Genomic DNA, 22289 nt, shown 5'->3' with positions numbered 1-22289 from the left:
ACAGTGAGATCTTCGTCCATGTTTGACATGTTAACATTCATATTTCATATATTATCCGTCTACAGTGAGATCTTCGTCCATGTTTGACATGTTAACATTAATATTTAATATATTATCCGTCTACAGTGAGATCTTCGTCCATGTTTGACATGTTAACATTCATATTTAATATATTATCCGTCTACAGTGAGATCTTCCTCCATGTTTGACATGTTAACATTCATATTTAATATATTATCCGTCTACAGTGAGATCTTCGTCCATGTTTGACATGTTAACATTCATATTTCATATATTATCCGTCTACAGTGAGATCTTCCTCCATGTTTGACATGTTAACATTCATATTTCATATATTATCCGTCTACAGTGAGATCTTCGTCCATGTTTGACATGTTAACATTCATATTTCATATATTATCCGTCTACAGTGAGATCTTCCTCCATGTTTGACATGTTAACATTCATATTTCATATATTATCCGTCTACAGTGAGATCTTCGTCCATGTTTGACATGTTAACATTCATATTTAATATTATTATCCGTCTACAGTGAGATCTTCCTCCATGTTTGACATGTTAACATTCATATTTCATATATTCTCCGTCTACAGTGAGATCTTCCTCCATGTTTGACATGTTAACATTCATATTTAATATATTATCCGTCTACAGTGAGATCTTCGTCCATGTTTGACATGTTAACATTCATATTTCATATATTATCCGTCTACAGTGAGATCTTCGTCCATGTTTGACATGTTAACATTCATATTTCATATATTATCCGTCTACAGTGAGATCTTCGTCCACGGGGACCTGCAGTGGGACATCTTCCAGGTGATCATCTCCCGCTCCACCACCCCCGACCTCATCAAGATCGGCATGAAGCTGCAGGAGTTCTTCACGCAGCAGTTTGACACCAGCAAGCGCGCTCTGTCCACGTGGGGGCCCGGCCCCTACCTGCCCCCCAAGGCCCCCGTCATCAACATGGAGAAAGGGGCCCCTGAGATCTGTAAGAACACACTCTTTTTCAAGGACCCCCAATTTGACACAAATTAGCCCACAGACCTCAATTCAAAAAATACAAAAAAATATATTCTGGATTTCAATTCAAATATAGCAAACCTCGCCGATCTGCAAGCTCAAAAAGCGTCGCAGTGTAGATCGGCTATTTTTGCTATGTAATATGCGAGTGTGGAAACATAGTGGCCCTCTGGAGTGAGTGTGGAAATAATAGTGGCCCTCTGGAGTGAGTGTGGAAACATAGTGGCCCTCTGGAGTGAGTGTGGAAATATAGTGGCCCCTCTGGAGTGAGTGTGGAAACAGTGGCCCTCTGGAGTGAGTGTTGAAACATAGTGGCCCTCTGGAGTGAGTGTGGATACATAGTGGCCCTCTGGAGTGAGTGTGGAAACATAGTGGCCCTCTGGAGTGAGTGTGGATACATAGTGGCCCTCTGGAGTGAGTGTGGAAACATAGTGGCCCTCTGGAGTGAGTGTGGATACATAGTGGCCCTCTGGGAGTGAGTGTTGAAACATAGTGGCCCTCTGGAGTGAGTGTGGAAACACAGTGGCCCTCTGGAGTGAGTGTGGATACATAGTGGCCCTCTGGAGTGAGTGTGGATACATAGTGGCCCTCTGGAGTGAGTGTGGAAACATAGTGGCCCTCTGGAGTGAGTGTGGATACATAGTGGCCCTCTGGGAGTGAGTGTTGAAACATAGTGGCCCTCTGGAGTGAGTGTGGAAACATAGTGGCCCTCTGGGAGTGAGTGTGGAAATAATAGTGGCCCTCTGGAGTGAGTGTGGATACATAGTGGCCCTCTGGAGTGAGTGTGGAAACATAGTGGCCCTCTTGAGTGAGTGTGGATACATAGTGGCCCTCTGGAGTGAGTGTGGAAACATAGTGGCCCTCTGGAGTGAGTGTGGATACATAGTGGCCCTCTGGGAGTGAGTGTTGAAACATAGTGGCCCTCTGGAGTGAGTGTGGATACATAGTGGCCCTCTGGGAGTGAGTGTTGAAACATAGTGGCCCTCTGGAGTGAGTGTTGAAACATAGTGGCCCTCTGGAGTGAGTGTGGAAACATAGTGGCCCTCTGGAGTGAGTGTGGATACATAGTGGCCCTCTGGAGTGAGTGTTGAAACATAGTGGCCCTCTGGAGTGAGTGTGGAAACATAGTGGCCCTCTGGAGTGAGTGTGGAAACATAGTGGCCCTCTGGAGTGAGTGTGGATACATAGTGGCCCTCTGGGAGTGAGTGTTGAAACATAGTGGCCCTCTGGAGTGAGTGTTGAAATCATAGTGGCCCTCTGGAGTGAGTGTGGAAACATAGTGGCCCTCTGGAGTGAGTGTGGAAATAATAGTGGCCCTCTGGAGTGAGTGTGGAAACATAGTGTACCTCTGGAGTGAGTGTGGAAACATAGTGGCCCTCTGGAGTGAGTGTGGAAACATAGTGGCCCTCTGGAGTGAGTGTGGAAACATAGTGGCCCTCTGGAGTGAGTGTGGAAACATAGTGGCCCTCTGGAGTGAGTGTGGAAACATAGTGGCCCTCTGGAGTGAGTGTGGAAACATAGTGGCCCTCTGGAGTGAGTGTGGATACATAGTGGCCCTCTGGAGTGAGTGTGGAAACATAGTGGCCCTCTGGAGTGAGTGTGGATACATAGTGGCCCTCTGGAGTGAGTGTGGATACATAGTGGCCCTCTGGAGTGAGTGTGGATACATAGTGGCCCTCTGGAGTGATTGTGGATACATAGTGGCCCTCTGGAGTGAGTGTGGAAATCATAGTGGCCCTCTGGAGTGAGTGTGGAATCATAGTGGCCCTCTGGGAGTGAGTGTGGAAACATAGTGGCCCTCTGGGAGTGAGTGTGGAAACATAGTGGCCCTCTGGAGTGAGTGTGGAAATATAGTGGCCCTCTGGGAGTCAGTGTGGAAACATAGTAGCCCTCTGGAGTGAGTGTGGAAACATAGTGGCCCTCTGGGAGTGAGTGTGGAAATAATAGTGGCCCTCTGGAGTGAGTGTGGATACATAGTGGCCCTCTGGAGTGAGTGTGGAAACATAGTGGCCCTCTTGAGTGAGTGTGGATACATAGTGGCCCTCTGGAGTGAGTGTGGAAACATAGTGGCCCTCTGGAGTGAGTGTGGATACATAGTGGCCCTCTGGAGTGAGTGTTGAAACCTAGTGGCCCTCTGGAGTGAGTGTGGAAACATAGTGGCCCTCTGGGAGTCAGTGTGGAAACATAGTAGCCCTCTGGAGTGAGTGTGGAAACATAGTGGCCCTCTGGGAGTGAGTGTGGAAATAATAGTGGCCCTCTGGAGTGAGTGTGGATACATAGTGGCCCTCTGGAGTGAGTGTGGAAACATAGTGGCCCTCTTGAGTGAGTGTGGATACATAGTGGCCCTCTGGAGTGAGTGTGGAAACATAGTGGCCCTCTGGAGTGAGTGTGGATACATAGTGGCCCTCTGGGAGTGAGTGTTGAAACATAGTGGCCCTCTGGAGTGAGTGTGGATACATAGTGGCCCTCTGGGAGTGAGTGTTGAAACATAGTGGCCCTCTGGAGTGAGTGTTGAAACATAGTGGCCCTCTGGAGTGAGTGTGGAAACATAGTGGCCCTCTGGAGTGAGTGTGGATACATAGTGGCCCTCTGGAGTGAGTATTGAAACATAGTGGCCCTCTGGAGTGAGTGTTGAAACATAGTGGCCCTCTGGAGTGAGTGTGGAAACATAGTGGCCCTCTGGAGTGAGTGTGGAAACATAGTGGCCCTCTGGAGTGAGTGTGGATACATAGTGGCCCTCTGGGAGTGAGTGTTGAAACATAGTGGCCCTCTGGAGTGAGTGTTGAAATCATAGTGGCCCTCTGGAGTGAGTGTGGAAACATAGTGGCCCTCTGGAGTGAGTGTGGAAATAATAGTGGCCCTCTGGAGTGAGTGTGGAAACATAGTGTACCTCTGTAGTGAGTGTGGAAACATAGTGGCCCTCTGGAGTGAGTGTGGAAACATAGTGGCCCTCTGGAGTGAGTGTGGAAACATAGTGGCCCTCTGGAGTGAGTGTGGAAACATAGTGGCCCTCTGGAGTGAGTGTGGAAACATAGTGGCCCTCTGGAGTGAGTGTGGATACATAGTGGCCCTCTGGAGTGAGTGTGGAAACATAGTGGCCCTCTGGAGTGAGTGTGGATACATAGTGGCCCTCTGGAGTGAGTGTGGATACATAGTGGCCCTCTGGAGTGAGTGTGGATACATAGTGGCCCTCTGGAGTGATTGTGGATACATAGTGGCCCTCTGGAGTGAGTGTGGAAATCATAGTGGCCCTCTGGAGTGAGTGTGGAATCATAGTGGCCCTCTGGGAGTGAGTGTGGAAACATAGTGGCCCTCTGGGAGTGAGTGTGGAAACATAGTGGCCCTCTGGAGTGAGTGTGGAAATATAGTGGCCCTCTGGGAGTCAGTGTGGAAACATAGTAGCCCTCTGGAGTGAGTGTGGAAACCTAGTGGCCCTCTGGAGTGAGTGTGGAAATCATAGTGGCCCTCTGGAGTGAGTGTGGAAACATAGTGGCCCTCTGGAGTGAGTGTGGAAATCATAGTGGCCCTCTGGAGTGAGTGTGGAAGTCATAGTGGCCCCTCTGGGAGTGAATGTGGAAATCATAGTGGCCCCTCTGGAGTGAGTGTGGAAATCATAGTGGCCCCTCTGGGAGTGAGTGTGGAAATCATAGTGGCCCTCTGGAGTGAATGTGGAAATATAGTGGCCCTCTGGAGTGAGTGTGGAAATAATAGTGGCCCTCTGGAGTCTGGAGTGGTGTTGAAACATAGTGGCCCTCTGGGAGTGAGTGTGGAAACATAGTGGCCCTCTGGAGTGAGTGTGGAAACATAGTGGCCCTCTGGAGTGAGTGTGGAAACATAGTGGCCCTCTGGAGTGAGTGTGGAAACATAGTGGCCCTCTGGAGTGAGTGTGGAAACATAGTGGCCCTCTGGAGTGAGTGTGGAAACATAGTGGCCCTCTGGAGTGAGTGTGGATACATAGTGGCCCTCTGGAGTGAGTGTGGAAACATAGTGGCCCTCTGGAGTGAGTGTGGATACATAGTGGCCCTCTGGAGTGAGTGTGGATACATAGTGGCCCTCTGGAGTGAGTGTGGATACATAGTGGCCCTCTGGAGTGATTGTGGATACATAGTGGCCCTCTGGAGTGAGTGTGGAAATCATAGTGGCCCTCTGGAGTGAGTGTGGAATCATAGTGGCCCTCTGGGAGTGAGTGTGGAAACATAGTGGCCCTCTGGGAGTGAGTGTGGAAACATAGTGGCCCTCTGGAGTGAGTGTGGAAATATAGTGGCCCTCTGGGAGTCAGTGTGGAAACATAGTAGCCCTCTGGAGTGAGTGTGGAAACCTAGTGGCCCTCTGGAGTGAGTGTGGAAATCATAGTGGCCCCTCTGGAGTGAGTGTGGAAACATAGTGGCCCTCTGGAGTGAGTGTGGAAATCATAGTGGCCCTCTGGAGTGAGTGTGGAAACATAGTGGCCCTCTGGAGTGAGTGTGGAAACATAGTGGCCCTCTGGAGTGAGTGTGGAAATCATAGTGGCCCTCTGGAGTGAGTGTGGAAACATAGTGGCCCTCTGGAGTGAGTGTGGAAACATAGTGTCCCTCTGGAGTGAGTGTGGAAACATAGTGGCCCTCTGGAGTGAGTGTGGAAACATAGTGGCCCTCTGGAGTGAGTGTGGAAACATAGTGGCCCTCTGGAGTGCGTGTGGAAACATAGTGGCCCTCTGGAGTGAGTGTGGAAACATAGTGGCCCTCTGGAGTGAGTGTGGATACATAGTGGCCCTCTGGAGTGAGTGTGGATATATAGTGGCCCTCTGGGAGTGAGTGTGGAAACATAGTGGCCCTCTGGAGTGAGTGTGGATATATAGTGGCCCTCTGGGAGTGAGTGTGGATACATAGTGGCCCTCTGGGAGTGAGTGTGGAAATCATAGTGGCCCTCTGGAGTGAGTGTGGATATATAGTGGCCCTCTGGAGTGAGTGTGGATATATAGTGGCCCTCTGGAGTGAGTGTGGATATATAGTGGCCCTCTGGAGTGAGTGTGGATATATAGTGGCCCTCTGGAGTGAGTGTGGATATATAGTGGCCCTCTGGAGTGAGTGTGGATATATAGTGGCCCTCTGGAGTGAGTGTGGATATATAGTGGCCCTCTGGAGTGAGAGTGGAAACATAGTGGCCCTCTGGAGTGAGTGTGGATATATAGTGGCCCTCTGGGAGTGAGTGTGGATATATAGTGGCCCTCTGGGAGTGAGTGTGGATACATAGTGGCCCTCTGGGAGTGAGTGTGGATATATAGTGGCCCCTCTCCATCGTCAACGTTGCCCAACCTACCTGAACCTCTTATCCACTCCCAGACATGGACGCGGCACACCATCGCCACTGGCCCAGCGTGCTGAAGGTGATCGCCGGCTGTCACATCTCGCTGTTCCACATGCCCCTCCCCGAGGACACGGTGCAGCTGGGAGGCTCCATGAGCCTGCACGGCAACCACATGACGCTGGCCTGCTTCCACGGGCCCAACTTCCGCTCCAAGTCCTGGGCGCTGTTCCACCTGGAGGAGCCCAACATCGCCTTCTGGACGGAGGCGCAGAAGATCTGGGAGGACGGTGAGATTGATTTAGGGGGTGAGATTGATATAGAAGGTCCTGGGTTCGATTCCCGCTGGGGGTTGCTGTGGGCGCTGGCGGCGTGTTCTCTCTCTCCGCGTCATCAGTGCCCATACCCGAGGCGGCGTTGGGGAAAGGGCCTTTCTGTGTGGAGTTTGCATGTTCTCCCCGTGTCCCCCTGGCGAGTTTTGTATTCCTATGATGGGAGGGAATTTGGAGCGCTGTGATTGGTTGTCAGTGGAGTAGGAAGCGCTGGGCTGTGTTTTGGACCGCACACAAGTGTTTATGCCTACTAGTACTCTATGACTAGTACTAACCCTATCTCTAACTCTAACCTAAACATAACCGCAAGCAGGGGAGCAACGCACCCCTCACCAACCTTAATCCAAAAACTATTAACGTACCCCTCACCAACCTTAATCCAAAAACTATTATAAAATCCGCGGTAGTAAAAGAGTGGTAAAACGAGCGCTCCTAAACCTGAGCTATCCTAGGAATAAAAAACTAGCGTCCCCCTAGGGTAGGTACCCTCACAAAAAACATGCAGTAATCCTGGTCTCTAAACTGCCTCCCCCTGGCCAGCCGGGGAGGCCTGATGGAGGGGAAAGGAACCTGTCGGAATAACGTGTTCCTTCCACGCGCTACGTCCGGCCGGGGAAATTCCCCCTTGTCAGGTGAGAAGAAGCAGCTTGGACTCCTCATGCATAGAAGGAAGCATGAGGTCAGTCCACTGCCCCCCCAAGTTGGCAGAGGAAGTGTAGCGCCCAGGATTACATTAGATAAATGACACTGGGTGAAACAAAATCGGGTTGAGAACCCCTGTTCTAGACAGTATGTGAAGCAGAGGGCAGCACGGGTCCACCCGGAACCCAATACCCGAGAGCCGAACCGAGAACCGAGCCGGTTCGGGCCCAAAGTATTGACTTGTCCCTCGGGCAGGGTCGGATCCATTCCAAATTGCCCCGGGTCTCGGTCGGATCGTATGAAATGCAGTTAACCTAAATTACCCGTCAGGATCCGAGCTTTATATATTAAACCCTTCAACCTCAAAAATAGGTTTCAAAAGTAGACAGAGTCAACAGAGTTAAAGACGAGGGCTGGGCTTCGTCATGCACCTCGACATGCCGTCTCTCTCTCTCTCTCTCTCTCTCTCTCTCTCTCTCTCTCTCTCTCTATTGCGCTCTCTCACCCCAATCCCGACAGTGCGCGCGCACACACACACCGCTGGCTATATCAATGCAATCATGGCGGCCCCCTTGAGCGAGCGAGGTGAAACGCAAAGCAAACTGAAACTGCAAATCAAAGCGATCCAATCCGGATCCAATCCTTTCGGGGTCCGTTTCCAGGGCGGGCGCGGCAAATGAGAATGTTTCTCGGCTCCATACCAGTTCTCTTCAGATATATCACCGGTCCCGTTTCGGACCGGGTCCGATTCTATATGGACCCGTGCTACCCTCTAATGTGAAGAGTCTGCCTGTGCTATAATCTGGATCTGCATTGGACCCAGACACCCGCAACACGGCGGTGTTCAAATGGAACCACCGTGTTCAAATGGAAGGGTCCATTTGGTTCCATTTGAACACTCTCAGAGTTAAGGGGGTCTCTTCAAATGAAACATTTGAGAACCACTAGTACCAGTTGGACTCCTAATGTGCCATAGTGTCATAATAAATAAGTCATACATGTTCTCAAGAAAACGTGGAGACTTGACATTCGGTAAAGTGGGTGTTAGGATCAAAATAAGAACATAATGGTGTGTAAAAACAGAAAATCTAAAACGTTGATTTTGTACACATTTTGAACTTGTGAAATGGGACAATCTGCAATATGAATACTTTTACTTTTAGTACTTTAAGTACATTTTGCTGCCGATACCTTTTGTACTTTTACTCAAGTACATTTTCAATTCCGTACTTTTAAGTAGTTCTAAATCGCAGTATTGGTATATTTGGTAACAATTGAGTACTTTTTCCACCCCTGTAACCCCCCGCCCGCCCGCAGGCTCCAACGACGACTCCACCTACATCGTCCAGACACTGGACTTCCACCTGGGCCACAACACCATGGTGACCAAGCCCTGTGGCGCCCTGGAGAGCCCCATGGCCACCATCACCAAGATCACCCGCCGGCGCCACGAGAACCCGCCGCACGGCGTGGCCACCGTCAAGGAGTGGTTCAACTACGTCACCGCCATGCGGAGCGAAGGTGAGCGGAGGCGCCACGGCCGGAATCCGTAATGTTTCTTTATTGTCAATGTACTGTGTGATCCGTTTGTTTGTATAATGTTTTCTGTATCCTGATGACTGCTTGGCACAAAACAACATTCCGAAAGGACAAATAAAGCGTCTGTCTGTCTGTCTGTCTGTCTGTCTGTCTGTCTGTCTGTCTGTCTGTCTGTCTGTCTGTCTGTCTGTCTGTCTGTCTGTCTGTCTGTCTCTCTGTGTCTCTGTCTGTCTCTGTCTGTCTCTGTCTGTCTGTCTGTCTGTCTGTCTGTCTGTCTGTCTGTCTGTCCGTCTATCCGGTGTCTATTCTGGCAGCAGGATTTTGAATTTTAGTCTTTGGTCATAGACTTTTGAATATAGGGGGGGGGGGTCGGCGTCGAATTGCATATATTTTTGGGGGTCCTTGACATGAAAAAGGTTGAGCACCACTGACACAGAAGCATCATGTTTTTCTTTTTCAGAAAACTTTTAGGATTAAGAAGACTTTTTTTTTTGTGTTGAGTGGTGCAACCAAAATATATAGCGTTTGTTCACCACCAGGTGTCACTGGTGCACATCCTAACACACAGACACACACAGGCCAGGGCCTTGTACAGTACAGTACAGTACAGTACAGTACAGTACCACTCACTTCAGACAGGTCTGATTTTTGTTTTAATCGGCCACACTCCTAAATGTGTTTAACCCATTTTGACCTGAGATCAGATTCTAAAATGTCTTCTACATCCTGACAGTTTTCTGAAAAAGCTATGTTTCTATGTCAGTTGTTCTGTCAGATTTTTCAAAAATAGCAGACCTACAAGCTCGTAGCGCGCCACCGAGTGGCGCGCTATGAGCGTGTAGATCTGCTATTTTTCAATAGCTAAAGCATAACATAATGCGAACACCAAAAGGGGTTCCCACCCAAAATGGGTGTAAGTACAGTACTTGCTTCCACCACTGGCCCTCACTCGGTGGCTCATCATGGCGCTGTGTGTTTTCTGTCCCCCCCCCCCTCCCCCGCCGGCGTCACCAGAGCTGAACCTGCTTCGGAACGTGGACGCCAACAACCCGGGCGAGAACGGCGTGGCCACCAAGACCTCCAGCCTGCTGAGCAGCTTCCGCGCTCCCTCCAGCTACAACCACGAGACGGAGACCATCTTCGCCCTTCCCAGGATGCAGCTGGACTTCAAGTCCATCCACGTGCAGGACCCCGAGGAGCCGTCCCTCACGGGTAACGACAGCCAGTGTTTTGTTTGTTTGTTTGTTTGTTTTCGGCGGCACATTTTTATTTTAGTTTTTTAGTCGTAGTCTTTTGAATAGTTTTCATTTAGTTTTTAAGTCACCTGGAATGTGTTGGTGTTAGTCTAGTTTTAGTCGACTAAATGTCGTGGGATTTTAGTCGACTAAAATGTATTTTGGGCGGGCCTTGGTGCCGTCGCAATGACTGTGAGCTTGTTGATCGGCTATTTTCAGCACGCAACAAAGTGTAAAATGACTTGTACTGGATCTCTTCTCCACTAGTCCCTTCCTAACATTTTAGTCTAGTTTTTATTTGTCGCCAAAATTGTCAATATATTTAGTCTTACGTACGTAGTTTTAGTCGTCATAGCTTAGTTTTTCATTTAGTTTCCATTTAGTTTTCGTCAGTGAAAAGTCGACGAAATCAACACTGACGGGTACAGCTGCTAATGTGGAGCGGACTCGGGGCGATATATAAAAAGGGGGGGGGGTGGGGGTGGTCGCACGTCATCGTCACCTAACGTTCTCACGGAAGACAGTTGACTGGCCCTTAAATAGGCTACCTGCTGCTATAGGCCTATTATTGTTATTTATCATTGACCTAAATGGCGTTATATCATTATCAACAATGATAGTAGGATTTTTTTTTAAAGGGTTAAGGTCATTACACACTGGCGAATTAGCGACGCGAATTATTCGTGCGAATAATTCGCCTTTTTTTAAAACCAATTGAAGTCAATGCAAGCTTCCACATCAGTGGCGAATGTGCGAATGTGCGAAAATGCGACCGTTTTCGCTCTTTATTTGTTCGCTCCGGTGTTCGCTCCGGTGTCGAATTTTTAATTCGCGTCGCTAATTCGCCAGTGTGTAATGACCTTTAGGCTTATGTACTTTTCATAAATTGCTTTGGACATGTGGAAAACTTAGTTAAACATGCAGAGTGACACATTAGGCATTAGGCCTACTTTACCTGGATAACATATATATATTTTTACATGAAATAATCGAGTCAACTTTTCTCCCCCCCCCCCCCCCCCCCAAGCATTTGCATTTCAATGGGGGACTGGGTTTGATGCCCTTCATTGGCTGTTGTTTGTGTTAAATGTAGGTAAAAAAACGAACATTTTGTGCGCAATGGAAAAGAGCTGTACGTTTTTTTTTTTTTTTTTGCATTATCCTTTTGCTCATGGCGGGTCTGACGTATATGTTTTCTATGGCACACGTTTAAGTCCTTCACAAAGTGGTAAATGGCGCGTTTGTTTCCCTTCAGACTCCAACAACAAGCCCAAGGTGGAGTGCAGTGTGGTGACAGAGTTCACAGACCACATCTGTGTGACCATGGATGCAGAGCTCATCATGTTCCTCCATGACCTGGTCTCGGCATACCTCAAGGAGAAGGAGAAAGGTCAGAGGTCACTCACTCACTCACTCACTCATTTATTAATTTTCTCACTCACTCACTCACTCACTCACTCACTCATTAATTTTCTCATTCACTCACTCACTCACTCACTCATTTATTAATTTTCTCATTCACTCACTCACTCACTCATTTATTAATTTTCTCACTCACTCACTCACTCATTCATTTTCTCATTCACTCACTCACTCACTCACTCACTCACTCATTCATTTTCTCACTCACTCACTCACTCACTCATTCATTTTCTCATTCACTCACTCACTCACTCACTCATTCATTTTCTCATTCACTCACTCACTCACTCACTCATTCATTTTCTCATTCACTCACTCACTCATTCATTTTCTCATTCACTCACTCACTCACTCACTCATTCATTTTCTCATTCACTCACTCACTCATTCATTTTCTCATTCACTCACTCACTCATTCATTTTCTCATTCACTCACTCACTCACTCACTCATTCATTTTCTCATTCACTCACTCACTCACTCACTCACTCGTTAATTGTCTCATTCACTCACTCACTCATGTATTAATTTTCCTCATTCATCCACCCATTCATTGCATTCATTCGCCCATTCATTCATTCACTCATTTATTAATTTATAAATGTTCTCATTCACTCATTCATTCACTCACTCACTCACTCACTCAAACATTTTCTGCTGAGCTCAAAAACACATAATGTTGTTGTCTCCCCGCCATCCCCGGGACCCAGACTTTATAACCACTTGAGCCCCATTTCAAAAGTAGTCAAATATATCCATAAAGCTCACTTTTCTTTTGTTTTTGTATTATTTTGAATGATGAATTTTAAAATAAAATGTACCTGTATTATTAAAACTCTTTAAGTGCCAGGGGGTGGACACCAGTTTTGGTCCTGGGTGCCACTTTTCCCATTATAAATAAAAGAAAGAAAATGTAATTATATTGTTTATGTCATCACCTGCACACCAGATTAGAGGAATTTTCAAAAACATGGATAAAAAAAAGAAAAAAAAAAGAATATATAAAATATATTTCTCGTCTTAACGTCTCTGGCAATCAGTACATAGTTAGATTCAGCTCGTCTTAACGTCCCTGGCACTTTTAAAACGCATTCTAAAATCATTAAAAACGCCGGTCTTAATGGCTTTACGGATGTCTGTCAAGCCGGCATATTGACTTGGTCTCCCACCCTCAACGCCTCACGTCCTTTCGCCCCCATGATAGTGACTTGCTATATGTTGTTTTTGTTTTGTTTTTTTAACCCATTTTGGGGCGGGAACCCCTTTTGGTGTTAGCATTATGTTATGCTTTAGCTATTGAAAAATAGCAGATCTACGAGCTTGTAGGTCTGCTATTTTTGAAGAATCATGAAAAGTGACATGAAAGTGTTTGAGAACGACTGACATAGAAAAACACAGCTTTTTCAAGAAAACAGTCAGGATGTAGAAGACATTTTTAGAATCTGATCCCAGGTCAAAATGGGTTAACCTCGTACTGTACAGCCCTTTGGAACCTTGTTTTGAAAGGTGCTAGTGTATATAAATAAAGTTCATTGTCGTCATGTCTCCTCAGCCCTGTTCGCTCCGCGCATGTCTGCCACTCGGCCCGGCCAGAAGAGCCCCACCGCCCTGCCCGACAACGACAACCCCTCCGACAAGGACAAGGAGGACGCCATCAACTACACCACCATAGACTGGAGAGAGTTCATGTGTAACACGTGGCACCTGGAGCCCACGCTCAGGTCAGACGCACGGCATTAAGCAACTAGTCGACTAGTTTACTAGTCGACTAGTAAATCCACTAGTCGACCTTGTTGGTACTAGTTGACTAGTACCAAGATCAAGATCAGGTAGATTATAGTTATAGTCACCATGTACACCCCCCCCCCCAAAGAAAAGAAAAGTTTATTTTTTTAATTTATTTTATTTTTTACATAATAGGTAGTTAAACAACTAGTCGACTAGTAAACTAGTAAAAATGCCCTGTCGCACACCGCTTTGCAGGGGCTCTGTTCGGTGTTTTAGTCCCGACGCCATTTTGTAGTCCTATATACGTTACGACCCGGGGTCCAAGTGGCGCACCAGCTCCCCGTCCGCTTCTCATTGCAAATAGCGTGAATCTTTTTACAATAACGTCATTTTTTCTCTCCAGAAAGGAAGCCATTGAGGGTTAAAATTAGTCTTAACCCATTTTGGGCGGAAACCCCTTTTGGTGTTAGCATTATGTTATGCTTTAGCTATTGAAAAATAGCAGATCTACAAGCTCATAGGGCAAAATAGATCATGTACAAGCTCGTAGATTTTCAGTTGGTCTTTACACGAGAACGGTGTTCATAGAAAACGGCAAAATAAAGTGAGTGAGTTTGCTGGGGTCCCTTTAGACGAGAACGGTGTTTTCAGGAGGTGAAAACGCAACAAAGTGAAAACACCTCCCAGAGTGGAAACGCCGTTTCCTCCCGTCTACATGTCAGCTCAAACCCACAATGGCAATATAGGCCTAATTACAAAGTTGTGTACAAAAACACCAATTCCATTGTCCGCCTCTTATTTCCCATTCCGTTTTCCCATTGAGACACTGCGTTTGTCTTATTTGAAACGCCAGCGGCGCTATTCCAAAGCCCCCTCAGGTACATTTTTAAACCATTTTCAGCAATATATATATATTTTTTTGTTGGTGTCTAGATCTTGTTGAGTAGCTCTCAATTCAACAAAGTGTGTGTGCACCCCTGCCCGGCCTAACATGATCACATTTGAAACCAATCGCCATTGATTGACTGATTGATTGATTAATTTGTTCCACCACATGATAAACCATACATGTAGTACAGTCTAAGCCCTATAAGGCTATGCTAAAAGGATAACAACAAAAATCCCCAGGGGGCCTCGTTTCCATTGTGGTCCCCGTCCATTGTACTCAATTCACCTTCATAGCAGTGGTCTGTTATCCGGTAATAACAGACCGGCCATCAGAACTGGACGTTCAACCAAGCCGTGTAAATAGAGAGTATGCGCATGCTTAAAGTGAATGGCACATCGAGTGGCAAAGCAACAGGCAAAGTGAGTTTAACATTGTTTAATGTTGTTTAATGCAATCAGATAGGACTTTTCTGTGTGGATGTATGGGCTGTCAAGGCCAGAAAGTAGTTTTTTGCCATTCAGTAGGCGTTCCTGCATAACTTCCTGGTTTGATGATGATGTCACGCGCATACCCTCTATTGATGAATAGATACATCAATCAATCAATCAATACCTGCTCTCCTCAGGCTCATCTCGTGGACGGGGAGGAAGATTGACCCAGTGGGCGTGGACTACATCCTCCAGAAGCTGGGCTTCCACCACGCCAGGACTACAATTCCCAAGTGGCTGCAGAGGGGCCTGATGGATCCCCTGGACAAGGTGCTGTCGGTCCTCATCAAGAAGCTGGGCATGGCACTGCAGGACGACCGGGACAAGAAGGGCAGGGACAAAGAAGACCACTGACGCACGCCGGCGACGTATAAGATGGCTCTTCTGTTTTTCACACGGTGCAGCCGTGCTTGGAGCACTCCTCACGTGAACGGACGTGTTTTATACGCGTCCGTCGAGTAGCCCAGTGGTTCCCTAACGTTAGCACGTCAAGGACCCCCAAATTGACACTAATTAACCCGCAAAAGATATGCCAGGGACCGCCCATGAGAGAAGATTTGTACGGCTCTAGCAGTGATTCTCAAGCCGTTTAATTTCAAGGACCACCGGTTTGACATGCATTTATTAGTCTACGGACCCCCCCCCCATTTAAAGGGGCATTCCACTCATTTTCAACATTTTACTATGTCATTAATATACCTTAGAGCTGTTGTGTGGAAATAATTTAAAAAAAAGTCCCCCTATTATGTGTTTCCTAGAACTGGAGGTCTGAAAAAAATCATTAACATGGTGAATCATGTGAATCATGATTTTTTTGTTAATGTTTTTTCTAGGAAACACAGAATGGGGGGGATTTTTTTTATTGTTTCCACACAACAGCTCTAAGGTATATTAATGACATGGTAAAAAGTTGAACATGAGTGGTATTCCCCTTTTAATGGCATTTATATCTCTGGGACCCCCAATTTATATTGTAAAATCAATGTTAATTTTACTCTGAGTCTACAAATGGAACCAAATTTGGTTCCAATTGTTCCTCACGAATGCATTTCTGTCTCCTCACTCAGAGGATGGGATGTGGACGGCTCAGAAACCTGCCTACCAGTGACATCATCAGTAGGCAGATTTGGTTCTTTCAAGCAAGATTTCAAATTTGTATTTATTTATTGATTTTTTTTTTTTTACTCGTGCCAAAACAATGGCTTCTATTTTTGGCATGGCAAGAGAAAGGCTGTGAATTTGTATAAGCTTGGGGGGGGGGGGGGGGGAGGGGAATCCCCATCCCAAAGATGGCACCTGATAGGCAGGTCTCTGAACCGCCTGCAGCCCACCAATGAGAAACGGGAGTGAGTGAGACCATAATGGTACCATTTTGTGAGGACCAATTATAAGGCGATAAGGCTGAAAATGCGCCAGGTGCCCCCCTTTAACCCATTTTGACCTGAGATCAGGTTCTAAAAATGTCTTCTACATCCTGACAGTTTTCTGAAAAAGCTATGTTTCTATGTCAGTCGTTCTTCGATTTAAAAAAAAATAGCAGACCTACAAGCTCGTAGCGCGCCACTCGGTGGCGCGCTATGAGCTTGTATATCTGCTAATTTTCCAATAGCTAAAGCATAACATAATGCTAACACCAAAAGGGGTTCGATGAGGCTATAGTGCCAGTGAAATGCGCGACACAAGCAAAGAAAGACGAGCCCTCATCCGGACGTGAATGCAACTCCATTGTGGCTCCTGGCTCACTCACGGCAGAGCGCGACCTCGAATTTATGTTTTAGTATGGCTCTAAAAAATGGTCCTTTTATCTCAATCTGAGCCCTAAAATGCTTTAGATTGTGCGCGTGCACGAGGACGTTTTGGAGATATCCGATGACCTCACGCCACGGGAGCTACGGCAGGTCGGACGATCGATGCTGGAAGCGGTGAACGAAATACTATGAATTCTGCATTCAATGACATTAAACAAACCCGAGAATTTCTCGTGTGTGGGCAAAGGCGGTCTGCGAGCACGCCTCCCCGAGAAATGGCGGGTCTGGCGAACGTTGTGTTAAATGAGGCTTCGACCTACTGTTTAAAAAAACACTCATGTATCAAATTAATGTCGAAACACTGGATCGGAGTGATCACTACCGTACAGGCCGTTTGAACTGCTAAACAGGGACATGCACACATAAGACATTTTACCCGTCTGTAAAACAACTGCCCTCTCCAGACCACGAATGCAGCATTTACTACGGTGAAAGAAATGCAAATGCCCCTCCTTCCCATGCCTTGCCGGAAGGCAGCATTCTGGAGAATTTCTTTTTTTTTTCCCCGAAGTCTCCTGAACTTGAACCACAACATTTTGCGTTGGAACAAATTTGTTTAGAAATCCATGTCGTATACACACCGCATCTCCCCTAGCTAAAGAGTGCTGGGTTGCGTCCCCGGAAATAGCTGATCTACAAGCTCTCAACGTGTCGCGCTGCGACGCGTTGAGAGCTTGTAGATCTGCTATTTTCGCAAATTATTTTTGTCCAAAAAGTGCCCTCTTAGCGGGATTTCAGCCCCCGCCCCTCTGACACTCTCTGCAACGTCCCTGCTGCTGAACCCAAACAGGCCATAGTGTGATCTGATTAACCCACGGCAGTTCCAGCCCAGTAGTTTACTGTACGTTTACTGTACTGTACGACACTGCAAGCGCTGACGGAAAGCCTTTTGCACTCGTAGACGTTTCTGTATATTTAGCATATTTTCTTGTGTATTTTTCTGTATGTATATATATATATATATGATATATTTCTTTTTTTGGCTCCTTTAAAAGTGATAACTCCATGCCGAACAAAACAACTGGATGACTTTTACCTACTGTATATGAAATGATTTGATTTGAAATATCGTTACTTACTTTATAAGACTCATTTCATGACCAATGAATTAATTGCCTTTTGTGTTTTTTTTTGTTTTTTTTCTGTTTCCCGATGGAACACAAGGTCGATTGTTTTTGCTTTCTTTTAACTGTTTTACAGCTTGTTTTTTCTGATAGTTGAGAATGAAAGGCAAAATGATTTTCAGATGATTGTCAAATAAGAACAAATGCACGTTCGAGGAAGATGTGATTATAATTTGAAACAAAACCCTTCTGTATGAATATGTGAAATGAGATCTTTATTAGCATGGTAGCATTACATGCTAACAGGCATGACACATTTTGTCATGCCTGTGTGTTTGTTTTTATCTTTTTTTTTTATCTGTGCAATAGACCTGTGTAAAGTACATTAAATAACTGTGAATTTCTTAAATGTGTTGATTTCTTAACATAATAAAATAATTGCCATTAAACTTGAGCTGAGCCCGGTCTGTTGCTATACCTCTCAAAATAATTCCTATATTGTTCAAATCCATCATTGTGTATTCATGTATTAATTTATTTAGTTTAGTTATATTATTTTAGCTACAGTGCCATCCTGCCCTACTACTAGCTACTACATGCAGATCTAGGAAGGAAGTCGATCATCGTGAGTGTCTTGGAGGTGCAAACAACCTTAAACTTATGTGTAGAATCGTCCGTTCTCAAACTGTGAAGATCAGAAGAGAAGATAAGTGCTTCCCTTCTTCCGTTAGACTGGTAGAGCGTGTGCACGCACACTCACACATATGCGCGTGCACACACACATGCAGGGCGTTGCTGAAAATGAGCACCTGTGTGCTCAGCTACTTCCCTGGGTAAATAAAGGATTTAAAAAAAAACACACAGCAGGGACTGCAGAATTAAGTTACATGATCATCTTTTGGTGGACAAACTTGTAAACGGCATGATATATAATGCACTAGTATGAACAGACAAACCAACAACAGACATCCTCCTCCTCCTTATACATACAGTTGGAGGCCATCGATATTGTCCTTTTCTTTTTGCTGAGGTTTGCGTGATCTGCGCAAAAGGACAGTTAACCCATTTTGGGCGGGAACCCTTTTTGGTGTTTTAAACATTGTTATAATTTAGCTATTGAAAAATAGCAGATCTACAAGCTCATAGCGCGCCACTCGCTACAAGCTTGTAGATCTGCTATTTTTGAAAAATCGTGAAAATATTTATTTCAGAAAACTGGAGGATTTAGAAGGATTTTTAAAAATGTTGAGGTCAGGCCTAAATGGGTCAAATGATAAGGGACAATATCGGTGGCACCCAACTGTAAGTAGTAATAGGAAGAATATGAACATGAGACGGTATTAAATGCTCAACAGACTGAGGGACAGCCCTGCTGCACATCTATTTAGTCACTCAAGTATATACCTGCTGCCCTTTAGTTTACTAGTTTAGACCATAACTTTTGCTCAGCTGCTCTTTTTTTGTGCACTTGGTGGTTTTGAAGGGTGGCTCTGCTGGAATTGGAAATGACATTTCACCACCAGTCTGTTGAGATGCAACAACTTTATCAAACGTATCAGATATCACTGGTGTGTTACGTCAAACTTTACTACTGTACTGTCGTAAGCTAATGTTTACAACAACATGACGTTTGTATAGGTATACTGTACCACATGTGTTTAATGCCTCGAAGCGCTATTTTAGTAGGGTCACAGACTAAGGCGGATTAAATGATTGACTGGGCAAATTAGCATTTCTGCATGCTGTGGTTTGCTACTGCGCCAATTCTGCATGCTGTGGTTTGCTACTAACAGAAATGTGCATGCACATGAAGGGCTGCCAAAGTAGGCTATCTTTTGTTGTTGTTGTTCTTTTTTCTCCCCCTCCCTTTGAAGTTAGACTGGGCAATTAAGCTCTACACGGACTGGGCCACGGCCCGTGTGGCCCAGTGGACCCTATACGCCGGTGCGTATAGGGTCCATTGGGCCACGGCCCGTGTGGCCCAATGGACCCTATACACCGGTGCGTATACAGCTCCTAAGAGAGGGGTCTCCATGCCAGACGATGCCTCTCTACCTGTCACTCGAAATACCCTTGAGGTGCAGAGCAGACAGTATGGTGCTTTCATACGGGACGTAACCACATTCACCCTGTTCTGAGCGTGTCATAATATAGGCCAACCTTTTGTTAAAAGATCACACCCGTGTGAAGTGAAGTGAGGGGTGCTCTACTATTATCATAGTACCTCATCAGACACATTTGGTGTAATTTCTTCATTCATTGTCAATGGGAATTTAACCTTTGTGTAGGACAACAATACCGATTTGCTCAGAAACATTTGACGTAAATTCTCCATTCATTGTCAATGGGAATTTATGAACCTTTGTGTAGGACGAAAATAGCCGATTTGCTCGTCCACATATGACGTAAATACTCCATTCATTGTCAAAGAGAATTTAATGTTTGTGTAAAACAGAAATCTACACTAGTAGCTGAATAATAGTGCGCCACAAAAAAAGATGCATTGCCAATATACTATAGCTCACACAGTGCTTTTCGAAATAGAATAAAAACACACCAATGTGTGAACTGAGCCATGCAGTGTGTGTGTGTGTGTGTGTGTGTGTGTGTGTGTGTGTGTGTGTGTGTGTGTGTGTGTGTGTGTGTGTGTGTGTGTGTGTGTGTGTGCGTGCGTGCGTGCGTGCGTGCGTGCGTGCGAGCGATTGTGTGCGTGTGTGCGTGTGTGTGTGTGTGTGTGCGTGCGTGCGTGCGTGCGTGTGGGCGTGCATGCGTGCGTGCGTGCGTGCGTGCGTTGACTTGATAGCAGCAACAGAGGGACTGTCTTGTACAGTACATTAAGCTGATATCAAACAAAAAATATTTCTTATCAGTTCAGTCAAACAGGTACAGTGTGTGCCATTTACAATGAAGTCCATTATGTCACAATCAGCGGTACACCACAGGTCGCGTCACACGACACCACAGCATTTCCACTTTTTGTCCATACGCGCACGCACAGGTACGGACGTGCGTCCCCCTCGATTCATGAGCTAAGTACACAAATGGCTATAGTTTTAACCTGCCATGTGCCGGATTTACCATTGGGCTAGGGTGGGCTGCAGCCCGGGGGCCCCCTGGCTTTCTTTTTTTTGTTGTAAATGATTGCAATCCAATTAATTCAAGTGAGATTTGTGTTTAGTTACTGTATATTTAGTTGTATTATGGTTAAAACATTGAGAACTTCTGCTCTGATGTGCACTGCAGACAGTCCTTGCTGTGTTGTGGGATAGCTGTGGAAAGCCTTATCCAGTCTAAAGCCCACCATGCACAGCGACTAGGCTCTGTGCTGGCCAATGTTGAAGCCGCGAGACGTACTAGTGGTCAGAGATGGAACTGGAACTGCAGTCGGGCCCCTTGCATTTAGCACGAGGAAACCCTGCGTGTCTGGGGTTTAACATTGAGGACTCATTTGTGCTTCCGGTGCCTGTTTGCGCCTCATAGTTCATGTCGTGACTCATCGCTATCGCAGTCACTAGGTTCAGTGTCTTGCCCAAGGACACTTCGACATGTAGACAGGAGGAGCCGGGATTCGAACCGCCGACCCATGGATCATTGGATGACCTGCTCTACCTCCTGAGCCACAGTCGCCCTGTGGTTCTCAACATGTGGGTTGGAACCCCCTAGAGGGTCCCCATATAATGTTTGGGGGTCCACAGACAACCGTGAATTGAAGGACTTTTAAGACCTTTTTAAAAAAGTAAACAAAATGAAAAGAAAAATCAAATGTAATCAACAAACCATACTAAACTCCTCGCAAAAGGTTTGAAAACTTAACTTTTGTCGATTATTACTCCCCTTTAATAATATAAAAATTGGTAGACTATAGAATTTGATATATATTTGTGTAGCGTTGATTAGCTCCCTTTACAGTGAGGTACAGCCTATAAGGACCAGGCATTTGTGGATTGAGCAACACAGCTAAATGTGTGGGTAGTGCCCCCAAACATTTTGCCAAATTGGCAAATGCTTGTTATTTACCCCTTGCTTTGAGTTGCTTAGTTGATTGGATGATTCCTCTCTCCTACAGTAATAAGGAAAAATAATAATAAATAAAAAACACATACTGGCCATGTTTACACTTTATTAATTTTAAACTCAGTGTTCGGGAACTCAGTATAGCATGTGGAAGATCCATACACAGCCACAACAGCTTGGCACCTCCTCCTCATGCTGGTCACCAACCTAACCACATTTTGGGATGGTATCCCATTCCTCAACCAGGATTTGTTTCAAGTCAGCCAATGTGGTTTTGTTTTGGTCACTCTAGCTGCTAGCACGTATACAGCATGCCCAAGCTGATCCCACAAGTGTTCAATTGGGTAAGGTTGAGGTCTGCACTCACAGCAGTACTGAGTACTCTGTGATGATCCCGCATGGCTCTGTGGGGGGTGAGTGTTAGCCGATCCCTGATTCTGAAGATATGGGATTGCCACTGGGCTCCAGCATTTTCATTGCATAGAGATTGCCTTCATCAGTGACAAGTTCTGTTTTGCCTGTGAGAGAGAGATACGGCCCCATACCATGCCAAGCTGTTGTGGATATTCCACACTTTAGTTCCCTAACATTGAGTGTAAAATGTATAAAGTGTAAAAATAGCCACTATGTGTTGTTTTTGTCCTTATTACTGTGGGAGAGTGCAATCATTCGATCCACTAAGGCTTGGCAACTCAAAGCAAGGGTGAATACCAGCCATTTGCCATCCATCCATCCATCCATCGAACCGCTTATCCGTAGTAGGGTCGCGGGGGCAACAGCTACACCAGAGTGCTCCAG

General features: G+C 46.0%; 1 protein-coding gene across 1 annotated transcript in view; it reads left to right on the top strand.

The window, feature by feature from the left end:
* Positions 1-15834, top strand: part of kiaa1109 (KIAA1109) — a 196760-nt gene extending 180926 nt beyond the window's left edge. The window contains 7 exon segments of the mRNA XM_079528812.1: positions 799-1016; positions 6370-6621; positions 8623-8826; positions 9859-10056; positions 11335-11469; positions 13053-13221; positions 14743-15834. Of these exon segments, the coding sequence (XP_079384938.1) occupies positions 799-1016; positions 6370-6621; positions 8623-8826; positions 9859-10056; positions 11335-11469; positions 13053-13221; positions 14743-14959 (1393 nt within the window). The 3' untranslated portion in view covers positions 14960-15834.
* The last annotated feature ends 6455 nt before the right edge of the window (positions 15835-22289 follow it).

The sequence above is a fragment of the Electrona antarctica genome (genome assembly GCF_951216825.1).
Source record: "Electrona antarctica genome assembly, chromosome: 18".
Lineage (NCBI taxonomy): Eukaryota > Metazoa > Chordata > Actinopteri > Myctophiformes > Myctophidae > Electrona > Electrona antarctica.
Note: the sequence above shows the minus strand (reverse complement) of the source record. Positions and strands in the feature narration are given on the sequence as shown.